This window comes from Mercenaria mercenaria, chromosome 13 (assembly GCF_021730395.1).
Source record: "Mercenaria mercenaria strain notata chromosome 13, MADL_Memer_1, whole genome shotgun sequence".
In the NCBI taxonomy this organism is placed as follows: Eukaryota; Metazoa; Mollusca; class Bivalvia; order Venerida; family Veneridae; genus Mercenaria; species Mercenaria mercenaria.
Window position 1 is genome coordinate 73604212 of NC_069373.1, and position 26940 is coordinate 73631151.

Consider the following 26940-nt stretch of genomic DNA (forward strand, 5'->3'; position numbering starts at 1 on the left):
TCAGTAACCATAATACATAAAAGAATACGCATAAAACCGCATACGAACATACAAGTATTAACATAAAGAAATCATAATACATTGTACATCTTTAACAAACAAATTGCGGGCATCCTGGACTAGTTATGTGAACAAAGCCATTACTTAATAAAAATATAAAATCATCTACCTTAACAATAAAACGTGTAATTGTTTCAAAATAAATTATTTGAACAAAATAATTCCTCCGAACAAGGCAGTAAAAACAAAAAATTAACTTACTGAACAATGCTATCTGTGCCCAAAACGTAGTGAATTGAAACATATAGAACTCGTGCCTTACTCGACAAATTCTAAAAATCAACTGCGCTCTGGCAAGGCGGCAAATTTTGCATTTGCATATAGTTATTATTTTCTAGGGACAGTTTGACCAACCAAAATGCAGAAAGCGCCCTCTAAGCAGATAAATTCAAAATTTCATTTTCTATATATGGGTGACACTCATCTCTTGTGACCCTAAAGCGTTGGCAGGAACCAGAACACTATAAATTAACATTATGTTGGACAGCGGACATGGTAAATGTCCATCAAAAATTAGTAAACCCGATAATCAAAACCTGAACAAATATTCAGAGTCTGAAACACCTGTTCTTGTCTTCTGTTGGTGATTTGGTGATTTGGTGATTCCTTCATCAGAATATAGGCTCCAACTATGGCAAGATCAACTAAAAACCAGAAAAGATATTTCCACCACTTGGCTGACTTGCGCGCTAGACTGTACATTGCCTGTAGCTGATCCGCATGGTCAACACCGTTCATGTACTTTGTGTAATTTTGTACGGACTCCGGGCAAGAAACATCTTTCTGACTTCCGTCTTTCTGCCTTCGTTGAACTGTTGTCCTCGGCGTTGTTGGATCGAAGTTTGTAGATAAAATGAATACGGTCTTCTTGTCCCTCCAAGCTGTCGCAACCATGTTTCCTTTCTGCATCGTGATAGATGTTCCTTGTTCCTTCAGCTTCTGCTGTTTTATTTCGTCCGGAATTCCTCGTCTGTTGGATCTAAATGTTCCACACGCGTAAGTTCCTTGCTGTTGTAATTCCTCGAATAGTCCTACCGTAGTGAAATAATTGTCACAATACACATGATGTCCGCGATTCAAAATTGGTGTTACTGAATCCATCACAACTCGTTCCCCTAAACCCTTGTCTCCGTCACGGTTCTCCTTACCTAAATACACTTGAATGTCATTCACATATCCATTGTGAGGGTCCATCCTTACCCACACTTTGATACCACGTTTAGTCGGCTTCATTGGCACATATTGTTTGAATCCTAAGCGACCGGTATATCCAATCATGGCCTCTTCAACTGTCGTTTCACAGTGCGGTTTATAATTGGCCATCAAATTTACACGCACGGCTTCAAGAATCGGTCGAACATGTGAAAGTTTGTCATGGCCTGGTTGTCCGAGTGCCGGATTGCATGTTGTGTCAGCTACGTGGAAGTACTTACTGATTTTATCATACCGATCGTGTGTCATTCTCTCTTTTATTCCACATGGACTAAACATAGGATCACTACTCCAGTACATATCCAAGTTTGGTGCTGCAATAATCCCCATCACAATCTGAAATCCAAGATAGGCTCTTATTTCACTAAATGTAACGTTCCTCCATCTATCATCAGGTTTCTCCAGCTGTTTTTTTGGTGCATATTTGTTGGTCTCATCCACGATTTGTTGAATCATCTGGGGTGTGAATGATAAATTTAAAAAATCCATTTCAGTTTTATTTACATCCATAATCACGGAAGGTCCCGGATTTCCACTGAAAACGTTAACATTTATCGGTCTAAAATTTGCACTCCATTCTTGTACCCCACCCGCTTCCTGGTCACGTCGGTTCACATTCTGTCGCTGAATTAAGTCAACTAAAGGCACATCGTCATCACTAGACATAGAAATATCTGAATCATTCACGGTTTCATTAAATCCCATCATATATTCCATTTCTGTGTCGTCTATATCTGAAAAATCATTTTCATGAAAGCTCGCCATGTTTACAATTTTTGTTTTTCTTTCATTTTGAAACTCCCGCATTTACATAAGAATAAAACAGATTATACTTGTCCAATCAAAATATTTTTAACATCATTGCGAAGTTAAAGCTTTTATCTGACTGGCTAAATATTTGGGAAAGCCCTTTGTGTTTATAATTTTGTTAAACCAATCAAACGTTTTTTAACAAGCGGTTGATCACGCATTAATACGGGACCCGACTTACGCTATATCGTTATCATCACGCATTAATAAGGGATCCGACTTGGAGCGCTTATCTCATATCACGGATTTTCAAGGGATTAGGCCTGAATAAGTTAATAAAACATTGGTTTTTTTTTGCTCTCGAACATGTTGACAATTAACGCGAAGTGTCAAAGACGTAAACGCGGTGCTGATTGGCTTAACACAATAGACTCTGGTGTATCGGATAATTTGATTCGCTTTCACACTTCTCGGGAAAATCTCGCAAGTACCTGAGGTAGGCGGAGCTTAAATTATGCTCCCGGCGTGTGTTTGTGTATTCGACACTCATTATGACACCGTGCAAATTGTCAACAGTCCGGGTAGCAGTAATTAGCGAGTGCGGAAATCAAAGAAAATCGGGCGACCTGCATTTCTCTTTGAGGTTAGATTTGAGCATAGTTTGAAGTTCTAGAGCGCCTATTTCGCTGAAGTAGCCCACTCGCGAGAGCCCTGTGACAGAAATAATTCCGGCAGCTTGCTCTGATAGGCCTTGTTCACAGAGAGCTTCCCTGATAACCGGAAAGCTATTTGATGATATTTGTAATAGAAAAACAAATTTCTTGAAATTAAATCTGTAAGAAAAAACTCTGTAGAATTCGTCAAAACTAGCCTCGCTCTGAATTTCACGGAAACATCAGCTACGTCATCGGTGTGTGATCCCAGTAAGGAGTTAGGCAGAAGATAGACTGCTAAACTTTCATTATGCTCTGGCATCATGAAACAGGCTTTGACAGGAAGGAAATGTTGCAGAAGTCTGCAGCAAGTAATGGTTCAGCAAAATCTCTGCCTTTAAAAGAGAATTTGTTTCAAAGTGATAGCAAATAGAATATTTGTCCTTCTTAAGTCGTTTCAGACTTTAAAATTTTGATGACAGGGCCCAGGTATGTTGTTAGACGTAGAAGCAGCCATATAAGAAGCTGAAGAATTTGTTAATTAAATACAGCACAACATATTTACATTTTCTAATTGATGATATGGTTAGAATTCATTAATAGTTTGTGAACTAATAGTTATAGGTTATTAGCTTTGTATCGGGAAATATGCACGAGTTCTTCAGCGGAAATATTGCGCGACTTTAGGAGCGCAATATTCTTCCGCTGAAGAACAAGTGCATATTTCCCGATGCAAAGATAATAACCTTTTTATTACATACGCATCTACACTTATAAATATGATGTAAATATCATAAATATGTTCAATAGTCTGAATAGGATTGACAATACTGAACTAAATAGAAAAAAATAGTGCAACAACACACTGAATTACGTCACGCACCCGATATGAAATTCAGGCGTCAGTGTATGGGAAAATATTGACGTTTCCGGTACCAGTGTAACTTAACAGGGAATAGAAACGAGTATGTAATAATATCATATATTTGCATTCATGTTTATACGTACTTTGTTTAGTTTCCTATATTGATGAGCTGCATCAAGTTTTTCCTGTTGAATATTGTTAGAAAATAAAAGAAATAGCTGTTAGTGTCTTCTATCATTGATCTTACCTTGTTCCCTTTTAGCTCACTTTGACTTAAGTCATCAGAGCTAATGCAATATCCCTAGTGTCCAATGCTTGCTCATACCCCAGCAATCACATCACAACTGAATGACACTGGATAAACTTCTGCTCAATATCTTGATTAAGGAGTGACCAGTTGCAATGAAAACTGGCTTGTATTTAGCTTTTATGGAGACCAATTTAAATACTTAGGCCTGGCCAGTAATCAAACCAGGGTCCACTCGCACCTAAGGCAGACACTCTGCCACTTCGCTATAAAAGATAGGTCAATAGCAAGCAAGTATAAGTGCACCCTTACACTCTACTCTACTTTATACACCCCCTCCATTTTAGAATTCTTCCTTGAATTCTGTGGGACGTTCTAAGGTGTCCATTCATATTCCCTCCATTTTAGAATTCATCCTCAAATTCCAGGCATTTGAAACTCATGAATGTTCCAAAATGTTCATATCTGCTTGTGAGTTATTTACGTTGGGTGCTAAATGTAAGACTGAAAATACTTCATGCCTGACCGGGAATGGAACTCATGACCTCTCACACCTAATGCGGACACTCGACCCTGTCACTATAAAAGGTAACTAAATAGCAAGGAAGTATAAATGCATCCTTGTACTCTACCCTACTACATACACCTGCATCCATTTTAGAATTCATCCTTGAATTCCATAAGTTTAAACCTCTGTTGGACGTTCCAAGGTGTCCATTCATATCTACTTGCGAGTTATTTACGTTGGGCACAAAATGAAACAGACTGAAAATACTTCAGGCATGTCCAGGAATCGAACCTGGGACCTTTCACACTGAAGGCCGACTGTAAAAGCTAGCTCAATAGTAAGGAAGTATAAGTGCACCTACTACAACTGATTAATATAACTATAGTTTCAGAAGCATGTCAGTTGGAGACTTAACAAATTTCTGTGTCCGTTATTTCTTTTTCAATCTTTGATTTTTATACGCCCTATACCCCCGGTGTGTGTGTCCGTCCATCCGTTAGAAATGTGTCTGTTCTGTAACTCTTGAACTCCTTGAAGTATTTCAAAAAATTGACACAAATGTTCACCACACCGAGAAGACGTGCAGAGCGCATGTTTTGGATGTCTCGCTTCAAGATCAAGGTCACACTTAGGGGTCAAAGGTCATATCAGTTTGTTTCCTGTCCGCTTTGTAACTGCTTGAAGGATTTTAAAGAAACTTGGCATCAAAGGTCATATATGACTGCTTTGTGTATATTGCTCTGTATAGCAGTGCTCTTGCTTTTTTTTTTTTTGGCAGATCCCTTTTTTTATACGCCAGTTTGAAAAATGGGACATATTATGGGAATGCCCCCAGAGCACATCTTCTTCATGCATGGAGGGATTTTGATGAAACTGCACAATTGTTCACCATTATGAGACGGAATGTCATGCGCAAGAACCAGGTCCCTAGGTCTAAGGTCAAGGTCACACTTAGAGGTCAAATTCAAGAATGACTGTCAGAAGCATATCATTTTCATGCACAGAGGGATTTTGATTAACCTAGCACAATTGTATACCATCATGAGACGGAGTGTCATTTGCATGTCCCTTTAGTATTACTTCCATTTGTTGTAAAATATAAAGGAATTTTTTTGTGGACTTTGAATATTATTTTGTGGATTTTTTTCCCTTTGTTATTTCCGTCTTTTGGGCTTCAACAGCCAAATTCTTTTGCTCCCATCCTCTGATGTAACCCTTCGGGCGTAGATTGCCCCACTTGACAGAGCTCTTGTTGAATCTTTGTACGATGACATGTAATGTGCAATACCTAGACTTGTAGCCCAATGGTCCAGGTCACACTCGAGAGGTCATAGTCAATAGTTTTTTTCCTGTTCGGCCCATAACTTTTATCCTTCTAGGGATTTTAAAATTTCTTGACACATATTTCCCATATTGAGAATGTTCAGTAGTTCTTTTTCCTGTCTGGTCTTATAGTCTGCCATCCATCAAGGATTTTTAATATTTTATTTGCTCAAATATTTCCCAGCATGGCATAGCTTGTCATGCACAACACCCAGATCAACTGTTATGGATACAGGAGCCAGGAACACTCGCCAGATTAGGATAACTTGTTACAAAACTGAAATACTGTGAAAAAACAGCATTATCGAGCAAACAGATACCATGTCAGATATAAACATTTCAATGACCATTTTTAAGCTGCACCTTCGACTGTCGAGCATCATCCTATCAGTATTTTCAGTGCTTTGATTTCTTATAGTATAAATAGACAAACAACAAAAATGTTTATTTATTTTTATTGTTCTGGTTTTTACAGAATCTCAAAATCTAACCAAGAATTCTTCAATAATCTAATGACTTGTGATATTCTAGAAAAACTTCAAATTGTTTAGAAAATGGTAAAATGTGAAAATGTATGTAAATATAAGTTAACTAAATAACATTCTCATATTTGACATATCAAGATATCTTTCATTGAAAGATTGCGATGATAAAAAAATAAATTATTGCAAAATTTATATGAATACATAAGTCCAAAATAACTTGAATATGTATGGATTTTATAAGGTAAACACTTTTTCAAAACTACATATACTTCATGTAACAAGATTTTTAACAGATGATAAAAAAATCCCTATTTTCTTCATTTCACTTGAAATTCCCTGGAGATACGATTATCACAAAACGTCGCCTCAGCGTCATAATTAAAGCACCTGTGCCGCCTATATTAGCACTCTAACAACTGCTGATTCAGATAACGCAGATTCTGATACAACTTACTTTGCAAAAACAATAATTGCACATAATCAACCATTAACAGATATTTTGTTATAAAAATCAAAATATTTAAGTAAGAAAGAAAATCTCATTAAAGACAAAAAACCCCTAACAGTTTACTAGTTAAAGCTGTACGCATAAGATGTAAACTGATGTAAACAAAACATGTTAACTCTGTTTTCTTTTTTTGCTCAACCGTACAATTTTTTACAGATTTAAAGAAAACATCAAAATTTTAAAAAAGGAATTTTTTGTCAGATAAAATACTTCTAAAAAAATTGTCGATGCAAGTTGGCCAAAATTGGTGTACAGCTTTAATAGATGTTGCGGCTTTTTCCTTCTTACGGTTTTTACTTTTTATATACTTTGTTAATAGGCTATAGGCATTGAAACACATTATAATAAAGAATACAGATAAACCAGACGTGTGTCCAAAGGACACTAGTGCTCCTACTTCCGCCACTTATTTTTGTAAGTCAAGTGCCATAACTCTGGTCTGCCAATGCGAACACCAGGTGCACAACTTCACACATTGAATAACAATCCTGTGAGGTTTGATGACTAGGTGAAATACATTTTAAGATATGCATGACTATAATTCAGACAGATGGATGGACAAAGGCAAATCCAAGTGCCTTCCCAAAAAATTTTCAGGGGCACAAATATTGAATACTATTCCGAATACATTAAATATACAGCTCTTGTTCTTTTCCAAACATAGGTATACATGTAGTACAATATAATTATCTACATTCATGTATTAACGTAGAATTAAATAAACATAGTCTACAACTGTCATGAACGAGATAAAAAAATCTTGAAGAAGTAATTGAGCTACGACTCAAAATAATAGACAACTGAGAGTTGCAAGTTCATATGTGTTAATGTGTGTGTAGTAAATCCCTATACATAGCAATAGCTGTCTGTTAAAATTTTTCATGTTTACATGTTTAAAAATGCAAAAGTTTACTTTTACACTTCATGTTCACCGTGTAATGTCAATTGCAACATTCTGAATTTTAACACCTCATACGCCGAGTGCTGTGTAAAGGGATACACATATACATACGAAAATGCAACCACTTAAATATTAATATCACAATCCAGTCCCTTAATATGAAAATAAGTATAGAACCAAAATGTTCAATAGCTGATATTAACTGCTCAAGTCCAAGCCTGGGAACAGCACCCGCAGAAACACAGCAACATCAAACCATTAAAATGGCTGCAACAAAAACAAACTAACCAAAGAATTGCTGCCAAATTTATCAGTTTCTGAGAAATTCTTTAGTATTGCAGGAGACGAGAAGAATCCCCCCCCCCCCCTTTTTTTTTTACCTGCATAAGCTGCAATCAAAAAATTCATATCCCCACTAGTAAATCATTTTGGCCAAAACCACGAAATTTCATGCCTGTGAAATTAACATATTCATGATGAAAGGTGAAACACGATTATGTAAGACTATAAATGCACAGTGAATTTCTACTGGTCAGAGAGCACTCCTATTTTCTTATATTAAAGTGATTAAAAAAATATCCTAAATTGAAAGTTATAGAACTTCCAAAGGTTTACTCACATTCTTAAAAATAAATTTTGTAGTATCACCATGATTTTAAGCTGGAAAATGAACATGCACTGCAATAACTGCCTAGAAATAACACTGTCTTAACCCATCTCATGAACATGCAACCTGTAGATAGGGAGGATTTTATTCTTGCTATTTTTTCCAGTCACAGTGGCACACAAATTAAAAACTTTTAAGAAAAGAAAGAGAGATATAAATACACAGATAAATACCAAGTGCCAATTCCTCACAGCATCAGTCAGTCTCCTACCTGTCACATCGTGAGATAAAACCGTTACAAAAATTCACCAATCTACAGAAATTTTCAGTTCTGTTAACCGGCTATGTTCACATTATCAGTTCTGTTAATATGCTATGTTCACATTATCAGTTCCGTTAATATGCTATGTTCACTATCAGTTCCGTTAATATGCTATGTTCACATTATCAGTTCCGTTAATATGCTATGTTCACATTATCCGTCCTAAATCTTATTTCCAAAAGGAACTCATTATAGACTACGTACATATGAAACACTTTATTCTGTTTAAACTGAAGGCAAAAAAGTCAAAGGGAAACATAGGAACAACATTATAAGGAGAAAATGTCCACTACAGTTAACACAAAAGGAAAACTAACAGAATGTTTACATGTATATTTTCAACTATGTAAAACAGAACAAAGTGTTCACACAATATAACTGGTAGTCCCAATATATAACATACTTATTATTTACACAAAAACCTATAAAGGAACCGTATGAAATTCCTGATAATATATGCAAATATATACACATGATTCTTATATGTTTCATTCAGCCCTAGTAACAATGAATTATGTAAAAAAAAATCATTTTACATCTTATTAAGTATGGAATTTTCAAAAATATACAGCATATCAACTTTGCATTCCTACTGACATTTTGTACTTTGAAGTAGATTGAAATATGCCTTTAACCCTGTGTACTGCAGTTTAATTATAGATTTAAGTACCAAAGGTCAATAAAATCGTAGAACAAGATCACAACTCTGTGGTTAGCTTCAGCTTAATTTCTTTAAAACTATGCTGTGTTAAATATAAAGCCGTACACCTGTTATTACAGTTACTTTTTAAGCTCTGATTATACAAAACTTCAACACATCTGACAAAGATTTTCAGATGTGTAGCATATATAGAGATTCATATGATATGTTTATTGCAAGTGAAAAACACAAACATTCATTACTCTACAAATTCACTGAACATTTAGTAGTGCGTAACCTTTAATTTACAAGTTGCATGAAATCAATTTTACTGTTATGAAAATTTCATCTTCCTATGCAATGGAATGCAGTAAAGATAATAACCATTCTCATAATAATTTATAATAAATTTACAAAAAACACACAAAGATAAAATCTAGAACAGTGTGTCAAAAATAAAAAAAAAATCAAAATCACAGAGACGGTGCCGATGTCAGTTCTTTCATTCTGTACAAATTTCCTTTTATAAACTTTTTTTTACTGCAAACTGTAAAAAGCGAGGAGCAGACAATAAATTAAGTTGCATGATTGCTAATGAATAATCTGTGTCTTTAAAATATCTGTATTCCAGTCTATAGAATAAAGACCAGTCTTGAAGTCAAAAATACAATTGTATACAAGTCTAGAATAATTTGTGCAACAGTCTACTGAAAAAATGTCTGGTTGCATCTGATGTCAAAATGCACTAATATGTGTTGATGATTGTAACTCAGTCTGAAGCTTTTTTTGGAAATCCAGTCTGTATGATGCATATGCAATGTATCTAGACCCGGAATGAAATCTAGGATCTCCAATCATCTATTTTCCTATGCTATACTATAATTAGTACCTGAAACATACAAAGAGAATGGTTATTCAAACATCTGCTTGCAAACCTCTGTAACTACATTGGAACCATGTATATCAAACTTTTAATAGTACTTTATTTAGTTAAAATGCAAAATAAAACTGTTGCATGGTTAAAAGATAACTTTGGTATTGGGCCTGTATTCATTTAAAGTCTGATACTTACTTGGAATAATTTAAAATGTCACTGCCTGCTTTCAAAAAAAGATTCTACTGAAAATTTGTATGAAAGTGCATTCTAGATCTATTAACTGCTCAGCGAAATTTCATCATTACATGTACTTGAAACAAGGTAAATGACAAACTGAATACTTAAGTTTAACTTAAGTTCACATTTATGACTTTTAAGTGCTGACCCAGTTTGGATCCACAAGCATTGAAACAGAACACAAGTTATGTTAACCAAGAACCTTTTTAATTGTACAGACTAAATCAGGAAGATGGTATTTTTGTGTCTTTTTACTCCATAATCAGACTGAAAACAAGACAAAATAGTGAAATGAACAAACCTGTAGTAATTTGGCTTGAATGGCCCAGTCTTGGAGAGGCCAAGATATTTGGCTTGTTCATCTGTCAGTTCGGTGAGATGTGCATCAAATGTGGTTAAGTGTAGGAGAGCAACATACTCGTCTGTAAGGTAAATAGGTCTTATTTATAATAATTCAGAAAATGCACTGGTACACTGAATAAAAGTCTGAAAAGCTAATATTAACAAGAGGGTCATGATGACCCTGAACTGCTCACCTGAGTAATATGAGCAACACGTTTCAAATGTCAAACTGATGTTAAAATTAAGAAAGTCAGTAGGTCACATTCATAGTCGATGCATTTCAGTTTTACGATCGGTGTGCAAAACTGTACATGTCATCCAAATTTCAAGGCTGTATCTTAAAAAACAAGAGAGTAGGTCAGCAGGTAAAGGCCACAGTCAAGTGACATCATAATACTTAGGGTCATCAGGTAATTATTATTAAACAGTCTTGGAAATAGGATCACAGTCAAGTGACATCATAATACTTAGGGTCATCAGGTAATTATTATTAAACAGTCTTGGAAATAGGATCAGATAATTTTTCAAGTATTTTTTCCTATATAACTCATATAATAAGTGACCCCGGGGCGGGGCCTCTTTAAACCCCCAGTGGCATAATTTGAACAATTTTGGTATAGTACTACTAGGCAATGCATCATACCAAATATCAAAAGCCTAGCTTGTGTGGTTTCAGACAAGATTTTTTAATTTTTTCCTCTTTAAGTCTATATAAAACATGGGACCCCCAAGGCAGGGCCTCTTTTCACCCCAGGGGTACATTGTGAACAATTTTAGTTGAGGACCGTAAGACAATGCTACAAACAAAATATCAAAGGTCTAAGTCATATGGTTTCAGACAAGAAGATTTTTAAACTTTTTTTCCTATATAAGTCTACGTAAAACTTGGGACCCCTGGGGCGGGGCCATATAAGACCCTAGGGGGATAATTTGAATAATCTTGGTAGATTATGCTACATGCTAGATGATGCTACACACCAGATATCAAAGCCCTAAGCCCTGTGGTTTTGGACAAGAAGATTTTTTTAGTTATTCCTTTTGGTTGCCATGGCAACCAGTGTTCTGCATGGAATTCAATTCTTTGAACAATTTTGAAAGGGGGCCACCCAAGGATCATTCCTGTGAAGTTTGGTGTGATTCTGCCCAGTGGTTTTCACGAAGAAGATTTTTTTAGAAAATGTTGACGGACGCACAACGGACAACACACAACGGACACTGACCGGTCAAAAAAGCTCACCATGAGCCTTTGGCTCAGGTGAGCTAAAAACAATTCATTGCCACATGTCCTGAATACAGTCCAGCTTAATTCCCTCGAATACCTCCCTTCACTCAAACTTTCCAACTAGGAGAAAATTATTCAGCACCCTGTCAAATTAGCATCTTGCCTTTGTTTCAAATGTTGATGTTTTCATTCAGTCTTGGCTTGGGCCCCAAATTGGCCCGAAAAAAAAACCCACTGCTAGCTATTCATCACAGCACAATGAAATCCTGTCAATAATCCATGAAAATAAATGTTACTAACCCATTTTCTTTGGTAAGAGGTAGACATCTTGCTTGTATCTTCCACTTGGTGCATTGTATAGTTCTATTAAAGCTAGTGCCTGTAAAGTAAATCAATTCTCTTTCTTTTATACTTTCTCTAGACAGCAGTTGTCTTATAGAATTTAAATTGACTAATCCTAAAAGAATATTCAAATTTTAGTTTGGAAATGCGAGTTACAACAAGAGCACCGCCTTGCGGGTGCTGACGCTCATCTGATTTTTTTTTGTATAATAGATAAATTGTCCTACCCATGATTTTCTAAGCCCAAAAAGGGCCATAATTCTTGCAAAAAGCAGGATGGAGTTATGTTTCTAGGTGTACAGAGTCAGCTTATGATGGTGAACAAGTGTTGCAAGTTTCAAAGCAATAGCTTTGATAGTTAAGGAGAAAAACTGACCTAAACATAAAACTTAACCAAGAAATCTGATATTTTAAAAGTCCAAAAGGGGTCATAATTCTTGCAAAAAGCAGGATAGAGTTATGTTTCTTGCTGTACAGGGTCAGCTATTGATGATGAACAAGTGTTGCAAGTTTCAAAGCAATAGCTATGATAGTTTAGGAGAAAAGCTGACCTAAACATAAAACTTAACCAGGCAATGCCGACGCCGATGCCAACACCAGTCAAGTGATGACAATAACTCATCATTTTATTTCAAAAAATCAGATGAGCTAAAAATGACTGTCACTGGTAATTTTGAAATAAGGACGGAAATACCGAATTTCGTCTGTCGTCTGATGGCAAAGTCCATCTGGAAGTTTATATTAAATGTTGCCATTATAAGAATACTTACTCGAATCAAACATATAATAAATACAAAATATATTTAAAACAGAGAAGTTACATTGGTTGGAAACAAAACAAAATTTTAACTGTTTAAGTTGTTTGCCTCTGAAGTAAAATATATATATATATTTATATACAGGAGAAAAAAAAAATGTCAATGGAAAACCCAAATTAAATTAGCTGATTTCTAACCAGCTGCTTGCCACATGTTTCTATTGTTCTAAATTTTTATGATGCATTATATGAAGGGCATGTATTAGAGGCGGCATATATCCATGTCGACATATATCCACACCTACCTGAGTTACAGCTGTTATTGAAACAACAAACGATGGCACACTTGAACAACTCAAGTTTACAAGACGACCCTGAAAAATACATGTTCACTGTAATATCCTTACTTCTTAAAATTTCCTCTATATATTCGAGGTAAAACTGCATTTTAACTTCTACCCTGCTAAATTTCGGAAATGGACCAGTCCATCATTCAATTTGGGCAGTACCACTTCTTATTCAAAGGGAAGTTCACTGAAAATTTACTGAACAGCAGTTCATAACCAGCCTGCATGGACTTGCAGGTGATCTTCGTCGCTAAGGCAAAACCACCTGCCACCAGCAGGCTAAAATGACTACTTAACAATTTTTCAACTATTTAACAATTTACATTTTTTATATTTCTTACGTCAATTCCTTGCATAACATGAATTATAAGTTTAAATAAAATCCTGATTACTATAAATTCATAACAAAACATGTTTAAAGCGTAACTAATATGGCATACCATTTTAAGATAAAAGTATGCTAATTTCTAACAATGATTGTTTTAACCATGGCCTATGAAAACTCATAACATACACCTCTACATTAGAAGCTAAGGCTTTGCATCTAAATCTTTGATTAAAATTTCTTCACAAAGTAAAAGAGGTTTGTGTCAAAACTGATATTCACCTCAGCTAGCAAGATAATTCTTTTGCCGTCGGGCCAGATAACATGATCCACTTGTGAGCGAACTTTCTCCCAAGTCAAGTCAGGAGTCCGCAAACTATTCTGTAAGGGGAAATAGATGAATTATGTTTACAAGTCTGTACGGTAAAAACACAATCCCATTCCATGAAAATGTGTCATACAACATGACATGTCCTGCAAACGAACTTCACAAACAGACAAATATTGAAATGGTGAATTCAAAATTTTATTTCAAGGCATGATCAGTTATATCTAAGTCTGCATATGAACTTAAAGTGAATGCTAAAATTATTGTCAGATCATTTCATTACACACTATGACTTTGTGTTTTCTAGAGTTTAAGGTACTACCTTTTCACGGTAAAGGAAGACCAACTTTCAGGATATTATTGAGACATGGCAGGTAGGCATCTGAGTAGAACCACTAACTTTCCATAATACAGCCTGATCACGTCCTCAAGTGAAAGAATTTTACATTGCTTGAATGTTTTTGAACCCACAGCTATGAATACCTATTTGAAGTCTACAGGCTTTAAAATGACTGGCATCAAAAGATCCTTCTATTATCATATTACACCAGACTTATATGGCAACCTTTTTATGATAAACACTTTCATAGTGCTTCAAGTATAAAGGCATCCACTCAAGATGCAAAATTCTTCTATCAGTATACACATAAAGCAACTTGAAAAGGGGGACAGAGTGAGTGAGAAAATCTATTAGATACTAGCATGCCTAGTTAACTATGCCTGGTTCTCTGTAAAGAGTCTGCTTCTTTAACATGTCAAGTTTATAGCACAGCACCAGCACAGGCAAAGAATCTGTAATGGCCTCTTACTGGGTGGATCTGCATCTCAGAAATTTAGAGAACCTGTACCAGGATAAGGACCCCGGACCTATGGACTGACAGTCAAGCTTGTTACAACCTGTACCAGGATAAGGACCCCGGACCTATGGACTGACAGTCAAGCTTGTTACAACCTGTACCAGGATAAGGACCCGGACTATGACTGACAGTCAAGCTGTACAACTGTACAGGATAAGGACCCAGACCTATGGACTGACAGTCAAGCTTGTTACAACCTGTACCAGGATAAGGACCCCGGACCTATGGACTGACAGTCAAGCTTGTTACAACCTGTACCAGGATAAGGACCCGGACCATGGACTGACAGTCAGCTGTTACACCTGTACCAGGATAAGGACCCCGGACCTATGGACTGACAGTCAAGCTTGTTACAACCTGTACCAGGATAAGGACCCCGGACCTATGGACTGACAGTCAAGCTTGTTACAACCTGTACCAGGATAAGGACCCCAGACCTATGGACTGACAGTCAAGCTTGTTACAACTAGATCACCAATAGACCTTTTCACCAACAGAAAGGTATAGGTATGTGGCTCAAGTTTCCTAGTGATAACTTCTTTTTTTTTTGTAATAAACCACAGCTACAAGATATTGCTATAACATTTAAGCAAAATGATCGTACCACATCAATTTCAGTATTGGAATGTCCCATATTACACACAATACATCCGGTCTTCATTCTGTCCATGTGACCGCGATTAACAACATTTTTATTTCCTGTACATGTGATCAGCACATCTATTGACTTCACAACCTCGTCTGTTCGTACAACACGGAACCCATCCATGCTGAAATAAAAAACATTTAAATTTCTGAATCCTACAACCTCTGTGACTCTTTGTTAAAATATATAATGCTATTATCTAAATAAAGTTCATATTTCTGTTGTTAGAAAAACACTTTTTCAAATTTATTACTAACATTATAAAGACAGACCTATAAAAGGAAGAAAATTAAGACTGTTATCTCTTTCAAATTTTTGCCCAAAATATTTACAAAGGTATGTGACATAACACCGTTAATAAATTTTAAGTTCATTCCCTCTTTTGTATACCGTAATCATATGAGTACAGGTCGCATTTTTTTCACCGAGATTCTGGTCAAGTTGGACCGATGCAACTTATTCATGGGCAAAGGACAAGACCACATTTTTTCCCTTGCTCAAAAAATTAAGAAAATCGACATTAATTTTGTTTATACCACATACCTTTACACTGAAAAGAAATCATTTTATTTATTTTATTTTGTTGGGTTTAACGTCACACCGACACAATTATAGGTAATATGGCGACTTTCCAGCTTTACTGCATTATTTCATGACAAGCGGGCACCTGGGTAGAACCACGATCTTCCGTAAGCCAGCTGGGTGGCTTCCTCACTTGAAGAATTCAACGCCCTGAGTGAGGCTCGAACCCACATCGATAAGGGGCAAGTGATTTGAAGTCAGCAATCTTAACCACCCAGCCACGGACAATATAAACTGATTTGTTCTGTTTGTTTTGTTTTGTTGGAACAGCTATGGATATACACACTGTTTCATTGGATTTAACGTTATACCATCACAACTTTAGCTATGGATATATGCTTTGTTTCCCTGGATTTAACATTATACTGTCACAACTATAGCTATGGATATATGCTTTTTGTTGGATTTAACGTTACACATCACAACTATAGCTATGGATATACGCTTTGTTTCGTTGGATTTAACGTTACACCGTCACAACTATAGCTATGGATATACGCTTTGTTTCGTTGGATTTAATGTTACACCGTCACAACTATAGCTATGGATATACGCTTTGTTTCGTTGGATTTAACATTACACTGTCACAACTATAGCTATGGATATATGCTTTGTTTCATTGGATTTAATGTTACACCGTCACAACTATAGCTATGGATACACGCTTTGTTTCCCTGGATTTAACGTTACACCGACACAACTATAGCTATGGATATACGCTTTGTTTCGTTGGATTTAACATTACACCGTCACAACTATAGCTATGGTTGTATGGAAACTGTAAACTTTCTGTCTCTATTTGCAAAAGATACCCCAAAGTACCCTGGGATGCATTATTTGAGCAGGAACCAACAACTGTGAAGAAGCACAAACAATCTTCAAGCAAGATGAATTATTGAGGATGTATGAATACATTTTGACATTGTTCAAGCTCAAACAAGATTTGGCAAAGGACAACTAGTTGAAGTGTGGCACCTTTACCACTTGGCCAGGGATACCTTTAAGCAATGAGACACAGTGATGTACTCACCTTGCCTGCAGAGCACAGATAGGATCAATCTCAGTAACCATGACGATAGCTCCCAAACCTTTTAATGCTGATGATACACCTTTCCCTACCTGTAATACAGTATATCGAAATCAATGTCGAATTGTTATTGATATAAATAGCAACAGAAAGCAGGCAAATTGTGCAGTCTAATTTCACAGTATAAACATCATATAACAATAGTATAACTTCAACAATTTGCTCAACCTCTTATGACTTCAAACAATCAGTATTTTACTTTATATAAATACGATAGAAAATACCAGCTGAAGACAGGCACAGGAACAGAGACAGAAAATCATCTATTACTTCAAAGCAAGATCTTTAACTCTGAACTGAAACTGGTTTGTTTGTAGTTAAATTTGCACTCAAATTTCTTCAGTTATGCTTAATGCTGTCATTCATTTTCAACTGTCTCCAATGGTTCAGAGATGTAGAGCAACTTTTTTCCTACAATATGTCCTTCATCAAATCACTATGGAGATTTCTGTAAATCACTGTTTATTAGCTTGTATGGAAATTTTATTTTTGTTACTCCAAAAACACGTACCTCACCATATCCACAGACAAGCACCTGCTTTCCTCCAAACATGATGTCTGTAGTTCTCTTCAACCTACACAGAAAGAAAAACTTTCATTAAAATTGTCAAAGAGACCAACATAGTATACATGAGGAAATTTAAGAGTATACAGAACTTTCAGTAATAAGAAATAACTTCAAATGAAAATTTGTTATAAACGGGTTATGCTAATGACAGCCGAAATTTTAAAATTCAGAAAGTAGGATTATTTCAGTATGGAAAATTCAAAGAGATTACAAGGGAGGAAACTTACGCATCCAAAATTGATTCTCTGCAACTGTACAAGTTGTCAAACTTTGTCTGAAATGTATGAAATTTGAGCTTACTATTTTACTGCATTGTGTTTATATACCATACAGGTAATAAAATAAGGTAACAAGTATGAAACTGTTACTTCGCAAATAGATTATTTTCAATGTAGGGATGAAGCATTTTTTCATATTATAACATCTGCCGAATCCCCAGGCATTGATTGCCAAGCCTGGTAAGGTACAGTACAAACGCATTCTGAGGGTTCCTTAAGTTGTTATTACACAAAATGAATATGCGCTAAAGCTTTTCTACAATTAAAGCTCGTAACAAAATACCTCCGAAAAGTGACAACAACTGCAGTTTTATGCTAGAATGGAAGATATTGTCTAAATATTTTTGGACACTGCATATGCTGAAGTAACAGCTTTTAAAACCAAGCGTTGTTTGAGTAAAAAACCTGATTCCTTTTTGCCTTGAATTAACTGAGTAAAACAATACCTTACAAAGTAGTTCCCCCACCCCTCCACACTAAATTAAACACAAACAGAATTAACCTCTACGCAATAGCCTAGACATTTTATATGATTTAGTTGCACATTTTACAACTCCCACAACATCACACATGCACAAGCTTAAAAATTGTCAATAACCTTCCATTTCCAATCTAATTATTACAAAGAGCAGACTTATTTTCCCCTCATTAATGTTTATGAAGTCTGAAAGACATTCATAAAACAAATCAGAAGTGACTTTTATATACTTCTAGTGCTAAACTCTGATCTGGAAAATACTTGAAATCACCGAAGTTCCTGACACTATAGCAATACAGTAATGGTTATATGTAAAATATTTATACGTTATCCCCAGAAAAGAATGAAATTCTTAAGCTGGAGCAATCTGCTATTAACAATTTAAATACAATGATCTATGTCTGAAAAACAGAGCTTTTAAGCATTGAGATATTCTATTTACTACATTTTCCTATATCTTCATTAGATTTTACTGAAACTTAGTCTATATATAGCTCCCACAACTGCAAACAACCAGCAATAAGAACTTGTTTTAACCTCAATTATGGCAAACTGAATACTTGGTTATTTCAAGTCTGTCTCAATTTCAGACCTAGTGTTCAAGGTTACAAAACTATGGTTTGGAACCAGGAACCAGTCTAAAAATATTGCCCTTCCATTGGTCAATTTCAAGTTTGAACTCAGTAATAACCGATCAGATGCTGGAGATTGAGACTGATTTCTATACACAGTTTTATACACTTGGACTTGGGCCAATATTCAAAAATACTCTCTCTTTAATTACTTTTGTTTTCACCAGCTGAATGTCTCTCAGATATTATGACAAGAAATGTTTTTTGGTTGGGTTCAAATGGGTTCTATTTTTCATTTTCTGTTAAAGATCTTGAGAATATAAAAATCTTCCATAGTATTTGTACCTTGGTTACTGAGTCATTGACGTTCATTGCCGGAACAGTGAGTTTTCCACCCTTGGAGAGCTGATAAAGTCGGTGAACACCTGTCACACTTTCTTCAACCAGACCTTTCACCATGTTGAACAGGGCTGGGTAGCGTTTCAACATCAAATGGGTGGCATCACCACCATCATCCAAAATCTGCAAAATGTGAACAAAAGCTTATCATACCAATATCTTATTTTGATTTTAAAATATACATTTACAAAAATGCATAAATGATTAAAATTTACACCATCCTGGAAATAGAACACATACATGGTTATTCCCTGTAAGCAAATTCGTCTGAGCTACAATGTATGCCAAAGAATACTGAAAGCATAATAGGTCCTGTAATCGTAATAGGTCCTGAAATCGTAAAAGGTCCTACATTATCGCCTCAAAGCTATACCTGCACTGTATACCACTTGTTAAATACTATAAAACTGCGTCTTAAAAACTTGTAGGAACTAATGTACTCATTTTGTAAAGACTCACTTTTTTACAGAACAAAATCATTTCAAGATGATATAGCAATTTTTGTCAAATTCCATTTCTAACATGAAGATATTTCTAAAGCAATAAAATACACATTTGTGAGAAACTTGATTTGATTAAATGTTTCTGGCACTTTCCTTTATTCAATTTAAGTTTGTCATTTCCTTTCAGAATCAAAAATAGACATTTAGGCAATCCTAAGACAAATAAATTCTAATTCATTTTCTTTGCTGAAGAAGCTACTAAATTATTTAGAAATTTCTAAAATGAGTTTTACTTTGCAAATTTTCTCACATCCTCAGGACCGGAGTAGAAATGATTTATGAAAAACAAACTTTCACCATGGACTGAGAGTACCGAAAGACCCAAGGATCGATCATAACAATTATACACAATTACTAGTGACCTGAGCTTATCAAAAGACCCATGAATTGATCTATCAAGACTCATGAACTGAGCATACCAACAGACAGACGGACTGCTTTATCAACTCATGGACTGAGCATAACTAAAGACTCATTTATTGAACTAATAAAAGACCAATGGACTGAGCACCCAAAAAACCCTCTGGTTATCAAAATTCTGGCTAATTTGGTAAACACTGGATAGGAACTGCTCAAGTAAGAGACTTGACACTGTAAATCCAAGGGCTGTAACTGCAGAGCCACTGGGTCAACTTGGCTGGGTACAAAACCTGGCTGAGATGTTATGCCCATAAACATTGTGACTCAGTTTAGTCGACATTAGATAAGAACTCTCAAGACATTGTCAATTTTTACTACTTTTAGCAATTCAATGGCCATAACTCCACAGCTGCTGTTTATCAATCTTACCTGAGATATTATGCCCATATAGTTACCACATTTGGTGATAACTGGATAAGAACTGCTCAAGTTAGAGAGCAGACAATTTAAGTGCACGCAGCCCACCTACCCTCGTTTAAAAAAAAGACACACAGACTGAGCATACCACACAGCAATGGATTGATTTAACAAGACTCATAGATTTAGTACTATGAAAGACCAATGGACTGAGGGTACTAAAACACCATGGAATGAGTTTTTGAAAGACTAATGGACTGAGTGTACCAAAAGACCACTGATTGAGTGTTTAAAAGACTCATGGACTGTGCAAACAAAAAGGCCCATGGACTGATTATAATAAAAGATTCATAGACCAATTTAACAAAATACTCTTAGACTGAGTGTGACAAACTATTTGTAATACACAGAAAAACATACCATATTTGGCTGCCAGCCGTCAGCATTGACACATTTGTCGATACACCACCAGAAGTCTTCCTCTGTCTCTCCCTTCCAGGCAAATGTGGGGTAACCTGATTCTGCAAGAGCTGCTGCTACCTCATTCTGAAATTAACAAGACATATCTAGTTTTACATCAATTCCATACCCACGTGAACAAGAGACATTCCTGCAAAAAAATCTCAACAGAATATAGTGCAACAAGAAAAGGAAAACTCTGACATTTCTAGAGAAAGTGATATTCCTGCACCAAGACTCTTCCATAACACGAGGCATTAATATTCCTGTAACATGTGCTAATACTCATTCCTGTAATGACAATACTGTAGCAAGAGACATTTCTGTAGAAATGGACATTCTTGTAGAAGAGACATTTCTGTAAGATGAGCATTTCTGTTGAAAGGGACAATCATGTAGAAAAAGACTATTCTATTCAAAGGGACATTTCTGTAACAGGAGACATTTCTGTTGAAAGGGACATTTTTGTGAAAAAAAGACAATTCTGTTGAAAGGAACATTCCTGTAGAAAAGACACAATTCTGTTGAATGGGGTATTCCAGTAGAAAGATACAATTCTCTTATAAAAGACACCGCAGAAACATCAATGCTGTAAGAAGAAACATTGATGAATATATAGACACAGAGAGATTGACTGCTGTGACAAGAGGCATTCCTATGAAGACATCTGATGAAATCTAAGAGACCAATGCAAAGTTGCTAATGCTGATTTCTGATTTCTATGACAATGCATTTACACAGTTATTAGCAGTGATCTTTTTATAGCAAGATATATCTATATAAAACTGTTTGGTATCTCTGTATAAAATCTATAACACATTTCACTGGAGAGATTATTAGATTCAATATTTATGATACTGGCTAATACAAATATATCATGATAATGCAATTTACTGGTGCTTTTGGCAGAACAGTTTAAGATATGGTAAAACAAGATTGGATAGCACTTATAGCTGATAGATCAAAGTCTAGATTGTGGTAAATCAAGATTTGATAGCAGTGATGTATCTAATCGATTTAACTTGTTTTCAAGTCTGTGTTCAGACCCTATGTTTTGATCACAGTAGATAACTCCTGAGGCTATTAAAATTTTGTATAATTATGCCCCTTTTCTTCTCAAAACATAGATTGTCAGCACCAAGAAAGAAGAGAAATGATGGAAAAAATTAAAAAGATTATCTAGTCCTAATTGCTTTCCTTGTTCTAATATATAGGTTATTGCCACTGCACTGTATCATGTGGTATATGTTATTTGACCTTTGTTGGGTAAACAAATGTAAATTATCAGCAAAACTCCAGTACAGTTGCCTTTATGTATACTGAACAATTACCGGGTAGAGATACACTTTCATGTTTCTATACAACGTTCTGTATACAGATAAACCTGCTTTAGTGACCACCTGTATTAAGTAAGCACTTGCCTTCAGCAGACAGTCATCTTAATTGTTTGTTCTAATTTTCACCTGACTTAAGCAGCTATGCTATGCCTCTCCCTTTGCTGACTACTGAATACAGCTTTGACTATAGTATAGTATGCTCCCATAACGAGGCTTTGAACCTATTAACACATATATTCACTGAATCAAGTTGCTTTCAATGGCAAATGCCATCATCAAGTTAGTGTATATCATATACTATATACTATAAACAGGTTGTCTATAAACAGGTAGTAATAAAATAGGTCTTACTTCAATTAATTAACGAGATACCACTAGCAATTTCATCACACAAAACATTATATATCATAAATGTAAATGTGTATGGCATGAAGGAAATTGCCATTTCCAATGAGTTTCAGCTAAACTGGATGAGGAGGAGTGTATTATACTCTGTTAGTGCAAGTGAGATTGAACTAGATGTGTGTACAAATAACACTGGTGCCCTTTAATTTGTGGTCATAAGTTACTCAATGGCCAAAATGTGAGCTAAAACAAAACCGCAATCAAATTTGATTGCATACGCAAGATAAAACTTTCAAAATCAGAAATATTAGAATTTACTAATAAAGTACCAAAAATTTGTGTGCAGAAAGTTGTAACTCTGAAAGTGAGCACTGATGCCAAATATCACATATTTTTGGCACCCATTTTTTTATGTGTAAAGAAAATTATAGTGTTTCACACTCTGTAAACTTTCCAATATGTTGCACAGTACTGTAAGTGGGGCTTGCCAAAATTATTTCAGTTGCATAAGCTTAATATGTGTCAACTAAAAACCTTCAGAGTCCATGGCATGGCAGCATTGCAGCATTTTAAAGGATTTTCTGATTTTCTCATCAATTTGCATAAACTTTCTGTAAAGATAACAACAGAATGTTCATGATTGTAAAAATGAAACTCCTCTCAGAAAAGGTCTTTAATGTATCATTCATACTGCCATAAACATTATTCCTTCCTCAAAGAACTTTAACTGTGGCAAATCCTGACAAAGACACCCTTGAGACTTCCTGCCATTATCAGGGAAGCACTAATATAAATTTCCCTGGGGTTTTGCCATCTCTAAGAATACAGAGGATTAATGAAGAAACAGAACACTTCACACATTGAAAGAACTGGAGAACATAGTGCACAACTTCTGTGATTAATGAGACATAAAGTAGCCACTGGAAAACGTTGACAAGAACACCCTTTAGATAATATATGCCTGGAGACAATTAGAGTAGCCACTGGAAAATCTGACAAGTACACTCTTTAGACAACATCTGTCTTGTGACATAGACTAGCCACTGGAAAACCTGACAAGTACACTCCTTAGACAACATCTGTCTTGAGACATAGAGTAGCCACTGGAAAACCTGACAAGTACACTCTTTAAACAAATGTGTCTTGAGTCAAAGAGTAGCCACTGGAAACCCTGACAAGAACACTCTTTAGACACATATATCTTGAGACATAGAGAAGCCGCTGGAAAACCTGACAAGTACACATGTCTTGAGTCAAAGAGTAGCTATTTGAAACTCTGACAAAAACACTCTTTAGACACATATGTCTTGAGACATAAGACTAGCCACTGGAAAACCTGACAAGTACACTCTTAATACAATATCTGTCTTGTGACATAGAGTAGCCACTGGAAAACCTGACAAGTACACTCTTTAGACAACATCTGTCTCGAGACATAGAGTAGCCACTGGAAAACCTGACAACCTGACTTTTTAGACACACATGTCTTGAGACATAGAGAAGCCACTGGAAAACCTGACAAGTACACTCTTTAGACACACATGTCTTGAGTAAAAGAGTAGCCACTGGAAACTCTGACAAGAACACTCTTTAGAGACATGTTTTAAGACATAGAGTAGCCACTGGAAAACCTGACAAGTACACTTTTTAGACACATATGTCTTTAGACATAGAGTAGCCACTGGAAAACCTGACAAGTACACTTTTTAGACACATATGTCTTGAGACATAGAGTAGCCACTGGAAACCCTGTCAAGAACACTTTTTAGACACATATGTCTTGAGACAAAGAGTAGCCACTGGAAACTGACAAGTACACTCTTTAGACACATATGTCTTGAGTCAAAGAGTAGCCACTGAAAACCCTGACAAGAACACTCTTTAGACATAGAGTAGCCACTGGAAAACCTGACAAGTACACTCTTTAGACACATATGTCTTGAGTCATAGAGTAGCCATTTTAAACTCTGAAAAGAACACTCTTTAGACAAATACATGTATGTCTTGAGTAGCTACTGGAAAACTTCACAAGTGCACTCTTTAGATAATATGGCTCCTTGTAGTCCATGTGACTGTATGATATAGCTCCTTGTAGTCCATGTGACTGCAAGATACTGCTCCTTGTAGTCGATGTGACTGTATGATATGGCTCCTTGTAGTCAATGTGACTGTATGATATGGCTCCTTGTAGTCCATGTGACTGCATGATGCAGCTCCTTGTAGTCCATGTGACTGCATGATACATCTTTTTGTAGTCCATGTGACTGCATGATACAGCTCCTTGAAGTCCATGTGACCGTATGATAAGGCTCCTTGAAGTCCATGTTACTGCAAGATACGGCTCCTTGAAGTCCATGTTACTGCACGATACGGCTCCTTGTTGTCTATGTGACTGTACAATATGGCTCCTTGTAGTCCATGTGACTGTGTGATATGGCTCCTTGTAGTCCATATGACTGCATGTTACCACTCTTTGTAGTCCATGTGACTGCATGATACAGCTCCTTGTAGTCCATGTGACTGCATAATACAGCTCCTTGAAGTTCATGTGACTGCATGATACCGCTCCTTATAGTCCATGTGACTGCATGATACAGATTCTTGTAGTCCATGTGACTGTATGATACAGCTCCTTGAAGTTCATGTGACTGCATGATACCACTCCTTGTAGTCGATGTGACTGTATGATACAGCTCCTTGTAGTCCATGTGACTGTATGATACAGCTCCTTGTAGTCCATGTGACTGCATGATACCGCTCCTCGAAGTTCATGTGACTGCATGATACCGCTCTTTGTAGTCCATGTGACTGCATGATACAGCTCCTTGTAGTCCATGTGACTATATGATACAGCTCCTTGTAGTCCATGTGACTGCATGATACAGCTCCTTGTAGTCCATGTGACTGTACAATATGACTCTTTGAAGTCCATGTGACTGTACAATATGGCTCCTTGTAGTCCATGTGACTGTGTGATATGGCTCCTTGTAGTCCATGTGACTGTGTGATATGGCTCCTTGTAGTCCATGTGACTGCATGATACAGCTCCTTGTAGTCCATGTGACTGCATGATACAGCTCCTTGAAGTCCATGTGACTCTATAAGGCTCCTTAAACTCCATGTGACTGCAAGATACAGCTCCTTGTAGTCCATGTGACTGTACAATATGGCTCCTTGTAGTCCGTGTGACTGTGTGATATGGCTCCTTGTAGTCCATGTGACTGTATGATACGGCTACTTGTAGTCCCTGTGACTCTATGATACGGCTCCTTGTAGTCCATGTGACTGTATGATATGGCTCCTTGTAATCCATGTGACTGTATGATATGGCTCCTTGCAGTCCATGTGACTCTATAATACGACTCCCTGTATTCCATAAGACTGTATATGGCTCCTTGTAGTCCATGTGACTGTATTATACAGTTCCTTCTAGCTTATGTGACTATATAATACAGTTCCTTTCAGCCAGTGCTAGGGTTGAAAGGATTTTTGGACATCTTATAGTCTACTATTATTCTCCTTGCTTACATTGTTAACATGCTTTCCATGGACCTTCTCAAAGATTTATCAAAAATCACTTGTCTTTGTCAAATTATTGATTACTTTTATCACTTGCCGATGGAAAACAGTCATTACTTAAAAGACAAAAGCAGATGCATACTGAAGTTTATGTTACTTATCTAATTACATTATATGTGCTAATGAAAACAGTGTGTAGATATATTACCATATCAACAATAGTGAGTGATGCCAACAATCTGCAACATACTGGCAGACAGAATTCATATCAACTAAACAGAATACAAAAACAATCTCATTCCCAAAGACAGCAGGAACACCAGCTGTCCTGTTTCATTTGTTTTCCTGCCACTACATGCAACATCTTCATTATTGGACAACTTTGGGGAAGTCAAAAATCTTTCAGACTTCACATTTCTAATCAGAGCAGCAAACTGTCAGGATATATGCCCATCACAGCATCATACATTTGTACTGTTGACTTTTATAATACTTTACTTATTGGGCAGATTAGTAGTCTGTTTTCTCAATATCAACTAATTCAAGGGTCATAACTCCACAACAACAAAGACTATCCACCTGGTTATCAAACTTGGCCAAGCTAGTATGTGCATAAACATTCTAAGTTTGGTGGACATTAATTAAGAACTATTTAAGTTACTAAGCCGATACTGT

The 26940-nt window shown here is 36.1% G+C and overlaps 2 protein-coding genes across 8 annotated transcripts in view; both read right to left on the reverse strand.

Annotated features, from left to right (window-relative positions):
* Positions 1–573: 573 nt before the first annotated feature.
* On the reverse strand, positions 574–2037 carry LOC123562076 (piggyBac transposable element-derived protein 4-like). Its single transcript, XM_053520983.1, has one exon. The coding sequence runs from the start codon at positions 2035–2037 to the stop codon at positions 574–576; it is 1464 nt and encodes a 487-aa protein (XP_053376958.1).
* A 4020-nt stretch (positions 2038–6057) lies between these two features.
* LOC128548011 (S-adenosylhomocysteine hydrolase-like protein 1) overlaps positions 6058–26940 on the reverse strand; it is a 177139-nt gene continuing 156256 nt past the window's right edge. For all 7 annotated transcript variants that reach the window (XM_053522268.1, XM_053522267.1, XM_053522263.1 and 4 more), the window contains 11 exons: positions 21026–21151; positions 19272–19448; positions 17826–17872; positions 17542–17605; positions 16974–17062; positions 15320–15485; positions 13813–13911; positions 13164–13232; positions 12060–12138; positions 10497–10617; positions 6058–9970 (listed from right to left, as the gene is read on the reverse strand). In XM_053522268.1, the coding sequence (XP_053378243.1) occupies positions 9964–9970; positions 10497–10617; positions 12060–12138; positions 13164–13232; positions 13813–13911; positions 15320–15485; positions 16974–17062; positions 17542–17605; positions 17826–17872; positions 19272–19448; positions 21026–21151 (1044 nt within the window). In that variant the 3' untranslated portion in view covers positions 6058–9963. The remainder of the gene's footprint in view (positions 9971–10496; positions 10618–12059; positions 12139–13163; positions 13233–13812; positions 13912–15319; positions 15486–16973; positions 17063–17541; positions 17606–17825; positions 17873–19271; positions 19449–21025; positions 21152–26940) is intronic.

Coding starts and splice junctions, on each gene's coding strand:
- LOC123562076 (XM_053520983.1), bottom strand. CDS start 2,037: ATGGCGAGCTTTCATGAAAATGATTTTTCAGATATAGACGACACAGAA.